This window comes from Melanaphis sacchari, unplaced genomic scaffold (assembly GCF_002803265.2).
Source record: "Melanaphis sacchari strain LSU unplaced genomic scaffold, SCAv2.0 Contig47_pilon_pilon, whole genome shotgun sequence".
Taxonomy (NCBI): Eukaryota; Metazoa; Arthropoda; class Insecta; order Hemiptera; family Aphididae; genus Melanaphis; species Melanaphis sacchari.
The window spans coordinates 44,381-60,157 of record NW_020271320.1 but is presented as its reverse complement, the minus strand read 5'-3'; the positions used below and the strand labels follow the sequence as shown (position 1 = coordinate 60,157).

The following is a 15,777-nucleotide window of genomic DNA, read 5'->3' as shown; positions in this document are numbered from 1 at the left end:
TTTGCAGATCGAAAACGATTGGGGTCATAATAAAATTATAAATGTAGCGGTATAATAAAAGATGTATAATTTATACCAACCTATAATAGTACTCTTAGGTTACTGATATTTTCAGTACCTACAAATGTAAAGGAACTAGTTTTCGAGCCAAAAATTTAATTGCTGCGATTCTACGAACGTAGGCTAAGGTATGTTTTCCTTTACTGTACGGACCGTAAACCTGAAAATCTTATACATACACATCACCCAAAATAAAAATAGATTTTTCATTTCAGAATTCCACCCAGATGTGCGTAATTGTTTTTATTCTATTGAATGTCTACTCATACATATAACATCAGTAATAATAGGTAATTGAGTTCAGCGTTCTTAAAATATTGATATTATTATCGTTTATTACGAATGTACTGTCACTCATTCAAAATACATATTCTTATAATAATTAACAAGTAAATCTCTGGATTTACGTTTTGGTAACATTTTGTTTAAATAATTGAAATAATATTTTCGATTCGTCTTAGTAATATTACATTATTCTTCCTCGTGTAGAATATACTTCCTAGTTTCTACTATGACGCCTTAAAAAAAATTAATGCATTTATAAATAACCAAATGTTATTACTTTTTAATTTTTACTACAGAGTGGTTTATTCAATTATATTCATATGAATATATCTATTTATTATTCTATTAACACTCATATGTATTATATCGCTAATGACGCTAATGTATTAAATCGTATGATTAAACTATTTAAACAAAATTATAGAATATTACATGGAATAATGATTAAATTAAATTCACACGCATTAAAATAGTGTAACTTTAGTTCGAAATTAAATATGGCGAAAAATATGTTATAATTTATTATAATTCAATGTTTTTTGTAACACGGCGTTTGTTCTTGTTTAAAAGTTTATTTTAGCGGTTAGTGAAAACTGAAAAGAAAAATATTTGATAAATTTATCTTTTAATAATATATATATTTTGATTTTGTAAATAATAATTTTATTCTCAATTTTAAAAGATCGAAACTTTTTAACAAATATTAAAAAAAAAGTTAAATATTTTTACAAATTATCTGAATAATTGACTTCTTTGTTTATTCATTAGATTAGACATCGTTACGTCATACATAACCAAAAAAAAAAAATAATATTGCTCAACCTTCAATAATATTAACCCTGAAATATAAATATTGTTTTGATTTTGACCACAAGAATATTCGGATAGCTCCTAATACCTACGTATTTACTATTTTTACTGCATAAATCAATAATAAATTTGATGTTTAACGAATTCATCATTAATTTGATACAATCCAATAATTTTTCCATATCGAGTAAATATATAATAAATACCAACTCGAGTCGGTACTTATTTTATCATTGAAATTTTTTTTGCAGAAACTCGTAATGAGCAAAGGTGACGAAACGTTTGAGATGTGGAAATCACCAGAAGCAGAAGTTTACTTAAAGGTATTCATATTCAACATAACGAACCATGAAGATTTCTTGGCCGGTAAAGATGAAAAATTGCGGTTTAAAGAAGTTGGCCCATATGTCTATAGGTATTTATTGAAAAAAACGTAATCTGTATTAATTTGATTTGTATATTTCTAAGCTGTTTCTTAATTTACGTCAAAACGACAATGTTATTCAATACATATTTTTATGTGTATATTAATTTATACTTGAAACCCTAACAATTGATTAAGATCGAGACAAATGATTTACACATTACACACTTTACACACAATCAATATAAATATAACAAGAGCACGATTGACATTATATGGTATTTATTTATCTAATCACGGTTCGAAGATAAATTAGATAATATTGTTAATTTTTTACATTTAAAGACTTTGTTTTTACATCATAAACTTAAACAATTAGAATGTATTATATGTATTTATGTTTCTCGGAATTTAGAATATTTCATTGTTAATTGTTTGAGGAAAAATAAAAATTAAGTAATTCTACCTTATAAACAGCAAATAAATACATCACTAGAGCAATTATATAACTTTATAATAAATATGTACGCCTATTTCAGAAATAAAATATAATTTTATTAGAAAAAAAATAAAGATGTAAAATAGAAATAGAAAAAATAATAATATACACAGCGTATAATTACTACTCATTTTGCATTAAACGTTCATTATTATATTAAAACCCACCGTTATCATTAACTATATTTTGCATGAAATATATTATTCTAATCGTAAAAAACAGTTTACAGTAAGTATAAAATTTGTTTTGGCTTATTAATGATCATTGATCTTAGAATGCTAATAAATTCATGCAATTCATAAACATTTAGGTACTATAGAAAGATAAATTCATTGATATAGCGGTGATAAAAAAATAAACATATTATAAACATTATTATACATACGTCAAACACATATAATAACTTAAATATTTATGTACTCATATAATATATATTTGTGAATTCAAAATACAAATTATTATACGCAAATGATGTACGGACAACATTTCTGATGAGACCGATTAGTATTGCGCCCTAATAAATTCGATAAGTTCTATTAGAAAAAAAAAATAATGAGATACTTACATATCATATTATATATAAACTATAACTATTTAAAACAGATATAAACATAAATGACTGTAAGCGTTAAAAATCCATTCACACTTAATAACCAATTGCGATAAGTAAACGAACAAATAATCTAATAAAAATAATGTGAGTATAGAAAATAGCTTTAAGTTTTATCAAATCATGTGAGCAAAAATTAATTCAATATTCGTTTTACGAGGTCTAATTTAAACCTTGTTTTCTAATCGTGTTGTTACATCACTATTTATTATTAAAATATATTACACAAAGACTATATAAAATGTTAATTAATTTTAAATTTTTAACTAAATATTTATATAGCTTTTATCATTTTCAGCAATATTATAAAAAAATAATAGTTTTTTTTTTACCAAAATAGAATATACGATGCTTATGTAAACGTTATAATTTTTTTCGTCTGATATTAATTAATTTAAATTTAAATCATTAAAAATGCTCATTATCAAATGAAAATTTACACCAAGTAAAATCTAATTTGATTTTAATAAAAAAATTAATTGATTTTTTTTGTGTAAGCTTTATTGCACTATTTAGTCGTAAAATTTCCTATCGTTTTTTTTCGGTTGTTAACTTAAAGTGAATAACTAAAAGTCTTGGTCTTTTACATACTAATAATATTATTATTACTTGACTGTTAAGGTCAGTATTTAAATTTTTTTTTTAAATTTAAATCTGTACATGAGCGTTGATTTTAAATGTTTATAAATTGTTTACACGAATCTGCAAGTTGTTTGGGGATGTACAAGCGTGGGGACAATAATACTTGGTTTATTTTTATGGACAATGGTTTTATTTGAAACCTAACTTAAACTGCCGAGGGATTTGGGATTTTATTTCTATCGAAATCAAGCATAAGAATAATTTATATAGTATTAAATTTAAATTACAAATTTAATTGATACTATACACAGGGCCTGCAATTATACGGCCGTGGCATCGGTATAGCATGTCTTCATAATGATACTGATCTTAATCTAACATATATATATATATATATATATGTTTTAAGGGGTTTTGTACGAAGACAAACCACAACGGGCAAAATATTAAAATGGACAATGGTACGTTTTATTTTTTTTTAGAACGATCACAAATATTCATAGTTAGGTCTAAATTTGATCTCATGATTTAAAAAAGAGTCGATTAACTTGTTATGACAATGCCTTCGAAACGTAGTGGTATTAGTTGGTCGGGCCGCCGATTGTGAAATGTCTGGAAATACCTCAGGCGGTAATCGAATTCAGGGACGCTTCAAGGAGGAATAATGATGTGTAACAAAGTGTCTGCATATTAATATTATAATGTATACTTGAGTAAACGATTATAATTAATCAAAACATTGAAAAAATTGGATCTTTTTTTTGTAATGATATTTTAACATCGGTATTGTTATTTACCGACCATTGATATTTTATTATTTGTTTAGAATAAACCAAATAAGATAATTGAATACATTATGCAAAATTCCTATGAAATAAAAATCCTCTTCGTTTATTTAAATATATTGGTAATAATATTGAAAAATAATTCCTCTACACAAAATAAAAACTGTGTTTTTCAGTAAGGATTCTAGGTGATTATTTAACCAAGAGTGTTTAAATCATAAGCTCTAACATACGAGTATTAAACATAGACTATTGGGGTTCAATGTTTTCATTGTTTAAAATTTTTGTTTTATAAAATTATCCTTAGTGCTTGGTATAATGTTATATAATTATTATATTCATTCATTTATGTTTTATTATTATACTTAATATGTTAGTTTCAAATCATCAGATATTTTTTCCTGTAACATAAATTCGATATAAATATAAAAATTAATAGCTTTAAATGTATGTATAAACATACAGTTTATAATAAAATAAAATAGTATTCACTATAGATATATTAAAATTAAAAAGGAATTCTTAACATCTATCGGGTGATATTCTATTTTAATATTTTGAGGTGACTGTTAATTATTTAAATTCCATAAAATTATCATGAGAGAGTGAACAGTAAACACTAGTAAAGATATTACTATAACTTGTGGTTAGTAGCTATAGTGATTTAACTAGGAGGGATCAAAGTGTGCGAATGGTTAGGGAGCCCGAAGTAATGTATTGTTTTTCTTTTAATAATTTATAATATTAATATTATTATTTATTTTATACAATTTTTATAACTTAACCAATTATAAATAATTTTACCTTTGAACTTTGAACTTATTCCTAGTAAGATTTAATTAAGCGATAGTTTTTGATTTTAAATACTATTCTATGTATTATATAGGTTTAGTTGTATAATAACTAGGATTGAAGACTTATAGTACTTAAAAATCTAAAAATATGCATGCACTTAAAAATCAAGAAATACGTGCTTAAAATAAGCTCTAAAAAAATTATTTTATTTTATTATTTTGTCTAGTTATAACATTTAATATTTATATAAGAAAAAAATTAATAAAAATTACATTATGATTGATTAATTTATTAATAAGTACTTGAAAATACATTTTTTCGTTGTCTTGATTTTTTTGTTTTCTTTCTTCGTTTTCATCTCCTTTATCTTGAAATAAAAATATGACAGACAACTGAAGTTCACTAATCACTACCAATAGGTATATGCGTTTCAGTTTTATCAATTGTATCGGCCAGTTAGTAAATATTACCTAACTGATAATAAAAATATTATTTTTAAATAGAAAATTTCACCAATTTGATCTTTTTTTTGTCTAAGCTAATTTAAGAACTTCTTTCAAAAATTGCCAAATATGTTTTTTAAATTTTCTAATATACTCAAATATTCATTTATATGCGACAAAATTTGCAAAATAAAATTTTAAATTTGATTTCCTGGTGTTATGTAACACATTTCTTAATCATTAAAATTTTTCTACGATCTTTCTAAAAATATGAAAAAACTAGAAGTCCTCAGCCTTATTAATAACATATTATTTAATAACCTATAATTTTTCTAACCGCCCTTAGTAATTATTTATGACGTTAACACTTAATAAATGATTTGTTTTCATTGATACAAGTGCTATTAAGTATTCAATTACCTTGTAACAACTGAAGTCTTAGTATATAATTTGTGATTGACATGATTTCCAACGTGTATAATAGATATATTTAATTTGATTGTTTTTGTTTATAGTAGTCAGTAAATCAGTAATATGATGACAGAGTCAGAAAAAAAATTATATAATCATAAACCAATGGAACATTTACAAAAATTATATAGTTATTTCAACAGATTATGAATAATTTCATCTCATAGTAACATTGCTCGAATTTTCATACATTTTAGGTGCAGTCAGATACGTATACTAATTACTATTCGGTATATGTGTATAATAGACCCTCCATTTTGTCTTAATTATACCAAAAAATAAATTAGATTGGTTAGGTTAGGTAAAAATTTTAGGCTCAAAATAATTTTCAAATTATCGCGAGGTATGCAATATATATTATCACTATTATTAGGTTTTCAGTATTAAATAGTAATTTTTTTTGCTTGAATATTTGTTATAATGATAGATTCTTTTTTCTTGAAAATCTTAGATGGATAATTTATGCTAATACTTTTTGAGTGTTTCAAATTCATACTCCATCAATCATTCAAATCAGTAGATACGTAGTTTTAGTTCAAGGGTGAGGTTGGTTAAAGAATATTATAATACATATAGTATAGTCCGGTGGACAAGGTTAAACGCTAAGATACACATTATTGTACGCAATTTTATCATAGTTCATGAATAATATTATTTTAGTCATAATAGTATAAAGCATTTGAGATGCTGATATGTATGGGTGTACTTATACCGCAGCCGTGTTCAACAACTGACAAATGAAATATAGTCGTGATTTTTTTAATCATAACTATTTATAATGCAAAATATCAACCTACGAAATTTAATATAACACTGTATAAGTTATTTTTAAATACAGTACACTAAATTGATTTTCTACACGTTACCGTAAAAATTAATTTTCATATTATATCCATCATGATTATTGATTACCGTGGATACATGTTCATTTCCTCCACTAACTAAAAAATAAAATAAATAAATAAATGTTGTGAAATATTGTGTTGTATTTACTGTTTGTTACGAATTTTACTTTTATATACACCGCAAAAATGGCTGTCCTTTATGTGTCAATATTTTAATAAACACTGTTTGTGACGGTAGGTAAAATAGAACAAAATTTTCAATTAGTTTACGATGTATTGTATTTCCCTGTAAAATGTACTCACCGAGTTTTAAATAAAATCCCAAAAATTTTATCGCAAACTTAATTTCTGTTCAGTATAATTATTACTCAAACGTGATGATTCATCATTGATTATTAATTTAATATTATTATTCGAGGCTTACACATGCTGAGATGAATTAAATGAGATTATTGCGTATTGTGTCAAATACTCCCACATAATCTCTATTCTCTAGAATAAATTTAAATATTGGTCAGCGCAAAACGATTAATAATATACCTACACATATTAAGATACCCATTTAAGCTAATAATCTTGTGACATATCAAACCTTTTTGAAATAAAGTCTCCTATATACCACTGCGGTTTCCTATTAAGAGTTTCATATTTTTTCACTGATATTAGTGGCATAATAGTATACTGTGATGATATATTATTTAAGTCGCTAGAAATGCATTTCAGATATTTTAATGTCTCGTAACAACACTTTACAGTACACTAGTAAGTCATGGCATTTACAATATGCAAATATTATATTTTGTTTTTCAATAATAGTTATACTTTTTTATGATGATCATCTAACTCAATATACAGTACACGCATTATCTAAAATAATACAATGCATGACTTAAAAACGGAATTTATTTATTAAGATCCCTAGTCTATAGTATTTAGATACCTGTTGCTAATTACATAATTTTAATATATATGACTTATTAACTTATTTCATGGGGTATTTGTGACGGTTAATTTTATAATACATGCACCTATTTTATACGTCTTTAATAATAAGATTGAAATATTTTTCAGGGAAAATTCGGAACATAAAAATGTAACGTTTAATAATAACGATACGCTAACAATGACGCCTGTATTTCCATTGACGTGGGTGCCGAAAATGAATACTGGTAGAGAAGACGACGTGTTGATATTACCAAACATCGCCCTCCTGGTAAGTTATCCAATGAGAAAATATTTTTTTCAACTACATTGATTCATCATCTATACAACACTACTGTAGACATAATAAATCAAAATTCAAATACGGATACATATATCGGTCAAAATATTATGTTTGGTGATCGATTACCATGTGCAAAAAATAATTTATTTTAAAGCGCGCTAAAGTGTTCATTTCAAACGAATATACTAATAATACTATATATACATAATAGGTAGGTACACACTTCGTCCTCGCTTGTTTTTCAGTGACTTATTATCTCTGTCATATTATTAGAATTTTTAAAACAGACGAAGAAGAATAATGTATCGAAACGTTTGGAGAGAATTCGATTACAATATTCAAAATTATATTTTCATATCACGGTTGAGTAGTTGACATGTGGTTAATGATATATGCAAACATATTATTCAAGTACCGATAGAATATAATAATACAAAATTATTTATGATATAATGTATACTCAAACCTTAACTTCTGTATGTATTTTAAATAATATTTTCAGTAATTTGTATCATTCTAATTAATATTTAGTATTTGCTTTTGGTTGGTTCGAAATTTTTAGAACTTTTAATTTTTTATTACTGTCACCTGATATTTTATTGAATTAAAAATTGTGGGTGTCTATAACTATATATTTTTATTCGTTAAATATAAAGCTTCAATAAAAACAGTAGTTAGTCTATGATGGTCACATTAAATTATGCATCATTGCTATAATTTAAAGATTCGTATTTTTGAAACTTAGCCCCACAAATATTTTTATAATAATTATTATTTTGAACATAATCTCAGTTTTATTTCTATAATAATGTTTCTAAATGTATTTTCTTCTCGTTGTGTTTTTATAGAGTTTTGCCAGTGTGATGTCAGAAGCCTCTTTGATCACCAGAATGGGTGTCAATCTACTTATTCGCCAAACGAAGTCTAAACCATTTATCAGACAAACAGCTAAGGAGTTCATGTTCGGTTATGAGAGTGCATTAGTGACTATAGGCAACAAATTCTTGCCATCCTGGATTGCGTTTGACAAGCTGGGCCTTATAGACAGAGTAAGTTTTAATACAATGTTCTATATGATAAAAAAAAAAAAAAAAAAAAAAAAAAAAAAATTGAAATTAAAAATAAAAGCTATTACTGCATAGATTAAAAGTACATATTGAGATCAATATTATTGAAAAAATAGGAATTTCTAAACTAATAATTTTTTTAACGATTAATAGGTAAAAATACATTTTTTTCTAAACTTATTTACTCAGTGGGAATATATTATGTATATAAATAGATAAATGTGTGTATAGTATAAGAACACATTACCTTTAAGTCATTAAATCATTAGTACATAACTTTGTTAGTAAAATTAATTATTATCTTCGTTAATCTTATATTCATGTAGACGACTTTTTCGCGGGATGTGCCAAATAATTATTTTATTAGGGGTATCTCCTATCGACTTACCATCTATAGAGCTATATATGGGATAATTATTAATTTTTGTTGCATTTATTTTTAGGTTATAACTTCATAATGTAATAAAAATTAATATTTGTAACTAAATTAATCATTTGAAGTGAGCAGATGCACAACTTGTGCTAAGTTTATATATTAACACTTTGTAACGTATATTTATTTACCAAAACTTGCATAGATCAATGATAGGTGAGTTAATATTAGTCTTATTAGATTTATCGTAAAAACAACTATTCTAATACTGACATAATTTACCTAAATACATCGAAAATTAATTTATGAAATTAAATAAATTCATACATAAAGCTGTTGTGATTTTTTTGATTTCTTCGGCAAAAAAGTTCTATAATATAAAATGTATTAAGATTTAAGATTACATTTTGGCGTTTAAGAATGTGATAGCATAACATATAGTTATTATACAAAATGTTTTTTTTGTAACGAAAAACTTCAATTATTTCAAAGTCTTAACATCTTTTAAAAACTTATTTCACATAATTTGAATTTATATCAAAATAATGCTTTTCGGAAAAATAAATGTATACTAATTTTTTATTTCTTTTGAAAGACAAAAATATTTTTTTATTTCATATTTTACTGTAAATTCTTATGTATAAAATTTGAATTTCAAACTATTATTAGTTAGTTATGAGTTATAAATATTATTTTCAGTATATATGAGTGAAGTAATGAACCAACATTTAAAGTTTATTTAACAATAAAATAGTATAAACATATACCGCATGTAATATAAAATAGTTTATGAAATAATGATAATGAATATGCAGCTTACGGATTACTTCGCATAATCTATGTTCGAGTTCAGGGCGTGCTCAAAATGAAAAACCTGTACGCATTAGCTGAAAATCGCATAATTATTTGTTCTTATATCTATTCGAGTGAGTGGTCGGACGATTCTTCGTCTCTTTTGAATTATAAACATACCTACGTGTATATTATTATAACTTAGATGCATTATAAGCTATAGGTATATGCTTATTACTAATCGACATGGCCGTGTAATAACCATACAGACGATTTTATCCAAAGTTCCGATTAATCGAACTATGTGGATTATAATATAACATAATACTCAAGTTTATAAATCCAGAATTTAATGAATGATGATTAGTTCATACCAAGAATCCTGGTTACTATTCGGTTCACAGTTGGCCACGATTTGTTAAAATCTAATTCATATAAAATAAATCTGTGGGTTATTCCCAAATACGGTTTTTACTTTTTAATTGTATTGCTTGTAAAAGAAAATAATACAGGCGCTCATGTGTGAAGTGTTAATATAATACCTACGTACTTACTGTTTATTACACACCAACTTCGTATTAGACAAATAAAATTATTAACATTAAACATAATATTACATGATCCTTCATTTTTGAAAATTAATTGCCTACTTGAATAACGGAATAATAATTATTTGTTGATAATAAAAACATGGTATTATAGTTTAATTATATACCGTAATTATTATTAATAGTACAAGAAAATTTTTGAAAGCACGTTACACAAAATTATATAGGTACTCGCTCAGTTGCAAATTATAAACGTTGTTTGACTAGATTGAAGACAATTTGAGATAATATGTGTGTACGTATTAATGTCGATGAGTGACCAACGTGATGCACTAAATTATAACGATTAAAAAAAACACATGCAGTAATCTTGTAAAGTATTTAGCAAATTCTTAAGCAAACAAATCACTGATTACATTTTTTAAGTAGTTAGACATGCGCTGTAAACGTTAAACGGTATAGTATCTTATTATTATTTTTATTTCGTATACATTTAGCACGGATTATGATCGAATAATAAGTTTATAAAACGTCGTCAGTTTGATATGGGTAATTATACATATTGAATTATTTTATTCGCAGTTATTTGAAATAACAAATGAAAAAGCATAACTATTAAATGAACCTCACTTGAACATAAATCACCGTTGTTTATTTTTACTTATGATATTTTACGAAATATTTTATATTAAAGCGTTGCGTTGATTTGCATTCTCGATTTGGATTTTCACATTTATTTTTATTTGCTACATTTATTTATATGAATTAGTTATACGATAGGTATTACTTCCGGCATTTATTTTTCTTACGATATTATACTGTTGCTGTAATTTTATCGTAATGTTTTTACGATGATTAGATGTAGGTCCATTTAATTGTTATATCCTTATAATTTTGTCTATATGAATGTACATACGATTGTTATTCATGGGTTAGTATATGTAGATTATAGGATTTTATTTTTTTTTGGTTTTTACATACTTGACATGCGTGTTTGTTTTCATTATAATAATATTTTGATAATATTGCAGTTGGGAATTTATTAAGAATTCTTCAATATCTTTTGATAATAACGGAAAATAACAATACCTAATTCATAAATAAGTTGTATTGAAAAATTGAATTTTAAATAATATTATTTTATATTTTTACCAATTGTTAATTATTATTTTTGATTATTATAATATTATAGGTATTTTTATTTCTAATTACTATTTTTACAAACACCTATAATTATACAATATTAGAAATCTGGAACTCTATAAGCTGCTAAGAGCTTGACTTTTCCGAACTTGTTCTATTAACCTGCAATAATCGGCTTTAAATTCCGTCGGTGTACGGTCAAAATATTGTAATCAACGCTGTTGCTTAATGCACTTAATGTATTATTTTATGCACAGACGTTTATTATTTACGATTCTTCTATCTTTAATCGGAAAATTAAAATGATTGTTGTTAATATTTTGTATCACAGATGTACGACTTCACCGGTGACAGCGCAACAATATACACTGGCAAAAGTGACGTGTCTAAGTCTGGAATCATTGAAAACTACAACAGAAAACCGTATCTGCCTCAATGGCCATCGTCGCCTTGCAACAAAGTAACGGGTGCTTCGGATGGTACCAAGTTTCCATCAGAGTCAGAAAATGGCACAGAATTAATGTTCTTCAGGAAGTCTCTATGCAGGGCAATTCCGATGGTAAGTACCACCCGTTGTGTTTAAACTGTCGGAGAGCGGAAACCCAAAAGTTATTTTATTTTTTTTTTTAAAGAAAATCTAAATGAGCATAAATGTGTTTATTAAAACTCGTTTTGTACCAACAATAATTACTCGGATTATAATTCTAGTCGAGACATTTTCACCATAAAAAAAAAGACTTTGACTACATAATTTTAATTTTTTGTTATCGAAAATACGTAATATAAAAAAGTAATTATTGTTTTTAAATTAGATATTTTATTTTTACAACTTACTTTTTTTTAGTGAAGATAATTGTTTTCCTTATCTAAAACTGTGCATTGAAGATTGATTTATATTATATAATTACTCGTAATAACTAACAAATATTGAAATATGGTACTCGTGTGGAACTATGACGTGTAAATTGTTTTGAATAAGTATTTAAATTTCTATAAAATGTATCACATCTAATCGTTTGAAAAATAGCTATTTTTCTCTTAAAAAACTATTTAATTTGCACTGATACTTTGTGAATTAAATTTTAAGGAAATTTCGTTTAGTTTCAACAAGTTGTTAAAAATTTAATGCCGGCACAAAACGCGATCAACGCGAATAACACTCATGTATATTTTGTAAAAACGGTTATAGGTGAAAGCGAGTGAGCTTATGATACACGACGGTTTGCCGGTGTACAAATATATTTTCGAAAACGGATCATTGGACAACGGAGCTGAAAATCCCAAAAATAAGTGTTTTTGCCGTAAAAATAAATGTTTGAAACCAGGATTGATCGATGTCACCGACTGTTATTATGGTAAATAATATAATACAATCCGTAGGAAAAAACCTTGACTGTATAATATTATCACGATATTATGTTGCAAACGCATAAATATATGTATATTACACCATTATAAATAGCTTTTTTAAAACTCTAAATATTTATTTTTAATTGGTCTTAAGGTTTTCCTATCGCATTATCTTACCCTCATTTTTACAAGACCGATCAATCGATATTAGACGCCATCGACGGAATGGCTCCCAATGAAAAACTACACGAAACCTATTTTCTTATCAACCCGGTAAGACGATAATCATAATTGTTAAAATATAAGTGTAAATGTATAATAATATATGATATTATGATGATTAAATTTCACATAATTTTTGTGCGTTGTTTTCCATAGATCGAAAACCAAACGCGTGTTATTGTAATATTGTATTATTTACCACCCATTGTTTGTATTTATATAGAAAACGGGTATGCCTACACAACTTTACGTCAGAATGCAAATTAACCTTGCTCTAGGTGACATATCGGACATGGCAAACACGGAACATTGCAGTAACTTAGTTATACCATTAGTTTGGACAGAGATTGTAAGTACCTGTCTATTTATTTATTTTATGACATTATATTGTCATTATTTATTATGACTACTCATAACGAGACAATATAAAATATAATTAAAATAACTTAACATAGAATACAAAACAAATAAATTATTTGGTGACTAAAAGTTACCGTAAGTAAGTCATGTACAAATGTTTCACATAAAAAATAAAAAAATAAGGCAAACGATATGAAATATAACGTATTCACATAAAAAATAAAACCTTTTTAACAGTACAAATAATTACAACCTGATTCATCGAAAAAATGTATTTAAAACATTTTTTCATTGGTCATAAAATAAAACTTAAAAAAATACACAATATGACCTTCAAACATTTATACATGACGTTTGTATTTTAAATTAAATTCAACAATGTACCCATATACTTTATTAGTATATTATAACATAAATTATATATAAATATATCAAGAAATATAAAAAAATCATAATTTAATTGACCTTCAAAAAACACTAAATGAAAAACCGTAATTGATGAACAAAAACCATTCGTAAACTAAGCATTTATGTGGGATAACCTTCATTTTTAATTGCGTATTTTTTTTTTAATAAAGAAGGGATATTATTAAGAACATCTGTTCGAGGACTTAAAAATCCGATAAACTGCTAAATCGTACGTTTACTCTTAAAATCGTAGTTACTAAACTAAATCAAATCTTCTGTTTTTCTCAATCATTGGCGGAAAGGTTTATCTATGATAAAATATTTGTTATTGAAGATAACTTGTCGTGTTATACGATTTATTATATTCGTAACGTCGGCAGTTTGTCGAAAGTCTCTATTGTTAATCGCAACAATTTTCGTTTCACGAACAAATCGTGAAAAATGCCCTTAAAAGTGCATATTTTAAGGTCGATTAAGTCAAAAATTACTTTTAAAATAATCAGTATGCCCATAAACACGCGTAGTCGTATATTACACCGAACACGCAGGACCAAACACGGTAACGACGCTTCAGTGTTTGCGTGTTGCAGGGATTCGAAGTCTCGACCACATGCGACCAGTTTTCTGTGTACCTTCTCGCGTCAGGCCGGTGCTTGTTCGCAAATGCCAAGCGCGCTGCTGGCGGTGGCGTGGCGTTCATGCGCTCACCGTGATCGGTCTCTGTTCAACCTCGACTGACGAGCTCGGTTCGCAACTCGCTATCGGCGCGCGCCGAAGCCAGACGCTGACCTGACGGCGGCCGAGGACGCGACGCCGACCGATACGCGTGCCGATGTGGATGGCCGCGCCCCGGCGAGACCTGGCAAGAGATAACGTACCCTAGGCGCCGCTGCTGGCACGGCGACGAAAGGCGGCCGCGGCCGCTCAACGACGACCTGTGCAGCCGGCTGGACGTGGAATGACGAGGTCGCCCATGGTCGTTGCAGTCGGTAAGTACGACGACGACGACGGCAAGCGCGGCGTAAGCAGTCTGAGACCGACCCGGTGACGGACGGCGCCAGAACAATACGCTGTTGTTTACAAAACATAATTATTATCAATTTATTAACCTATAATATATTATCACGTTTTATGCCCGCTGTCCTATACGATCCGGAGACAAAAGGCGTTGTAACGTTCATCGAGCATTATTATTTTATGTTATACGATTGGTAGTATACGTTTGATATGTAATATGTTAAGTATAAAATAAATAATATTATGTTATATATATCGACGTACGCATCGGCTGTAGGTAAGAGACGATATATTATTATTACGACGCGTACGCGTGCAGCGCGTACTCCACAATATATTATAATATATTATTGATATAATTTAATGTTTAAGTAAATATAATATCGACGATGTTCTGGAAACAAAGAAAGAAAAATACATTTAAATTTTGTTCCATTATATTATTATGTAGGTAGTAGGTACTCTAGACGTTTGCCGATTGCATTCCTCGTTTTAAACCGTAATGATATATATAATAATTTATTGAGTATAATAATATTATGACGTGGTAATAATAATATATTATATCGATGCGAAAATGTGATAACCTAGGTCTAAGTTATTAAAGCGTGATTTTTATGTTATATTTTACCATGTACAAACTGTAAAATTTTCGGTGTCGGTCTCCGTGCGATCATGTGTATGTGTATGTGTTATATATTTATAAACATATTACGATAAAAT

The 15,777-nt window shown here is 27.0% G+C and overlaps 1 protein-coding gene across 1 annotated transcript in view; it reads left to right on the top strand.

Annotated features, from left to right (window-relative positions):
* Window positions 1-14,750, top strand: part of LOC112598318 (scavenger receptor class B member 1-like) — a 77,143-nt gene extending 62,393 nt beyond the window's left edge. Inside the window, exons 3-10 of the mRNA XM_025344726.1 lie at window positions 1,407-1,570; window positions 7,621-7,762; window positions 8,623-8,823; window positions 12,029-12,256; window positions 12,887-13,052; window positions 13,202-13,320; window positions 13,493-13,618; window positions 14,628-14,750. Coding sequence (XP_025200511.1) covers window positions 1,407-1,570; window positions 7,621-7,762; window positions 8,623-8,823; window positions 12,029-12,256; window positions 12,887-13,052; window positions 13,202-13,320; window positions 13,493-13,618; window positions 14,628-14,750 — 1,269 coding nt within the window. The remainder of the gene's footprint in view (window positions 1-1,406; window positions 1,571-7,620; window positions 7,763-8,622; window positions 8,824-12,028; window positions 12,257-12,886; window positions 13,053-13,201; window positions 13,321-13,492; window positions 13,619-14,627) is intronic.
* Window positions 14,751-15,777: the final 1,027 nt, after the last annotated feature.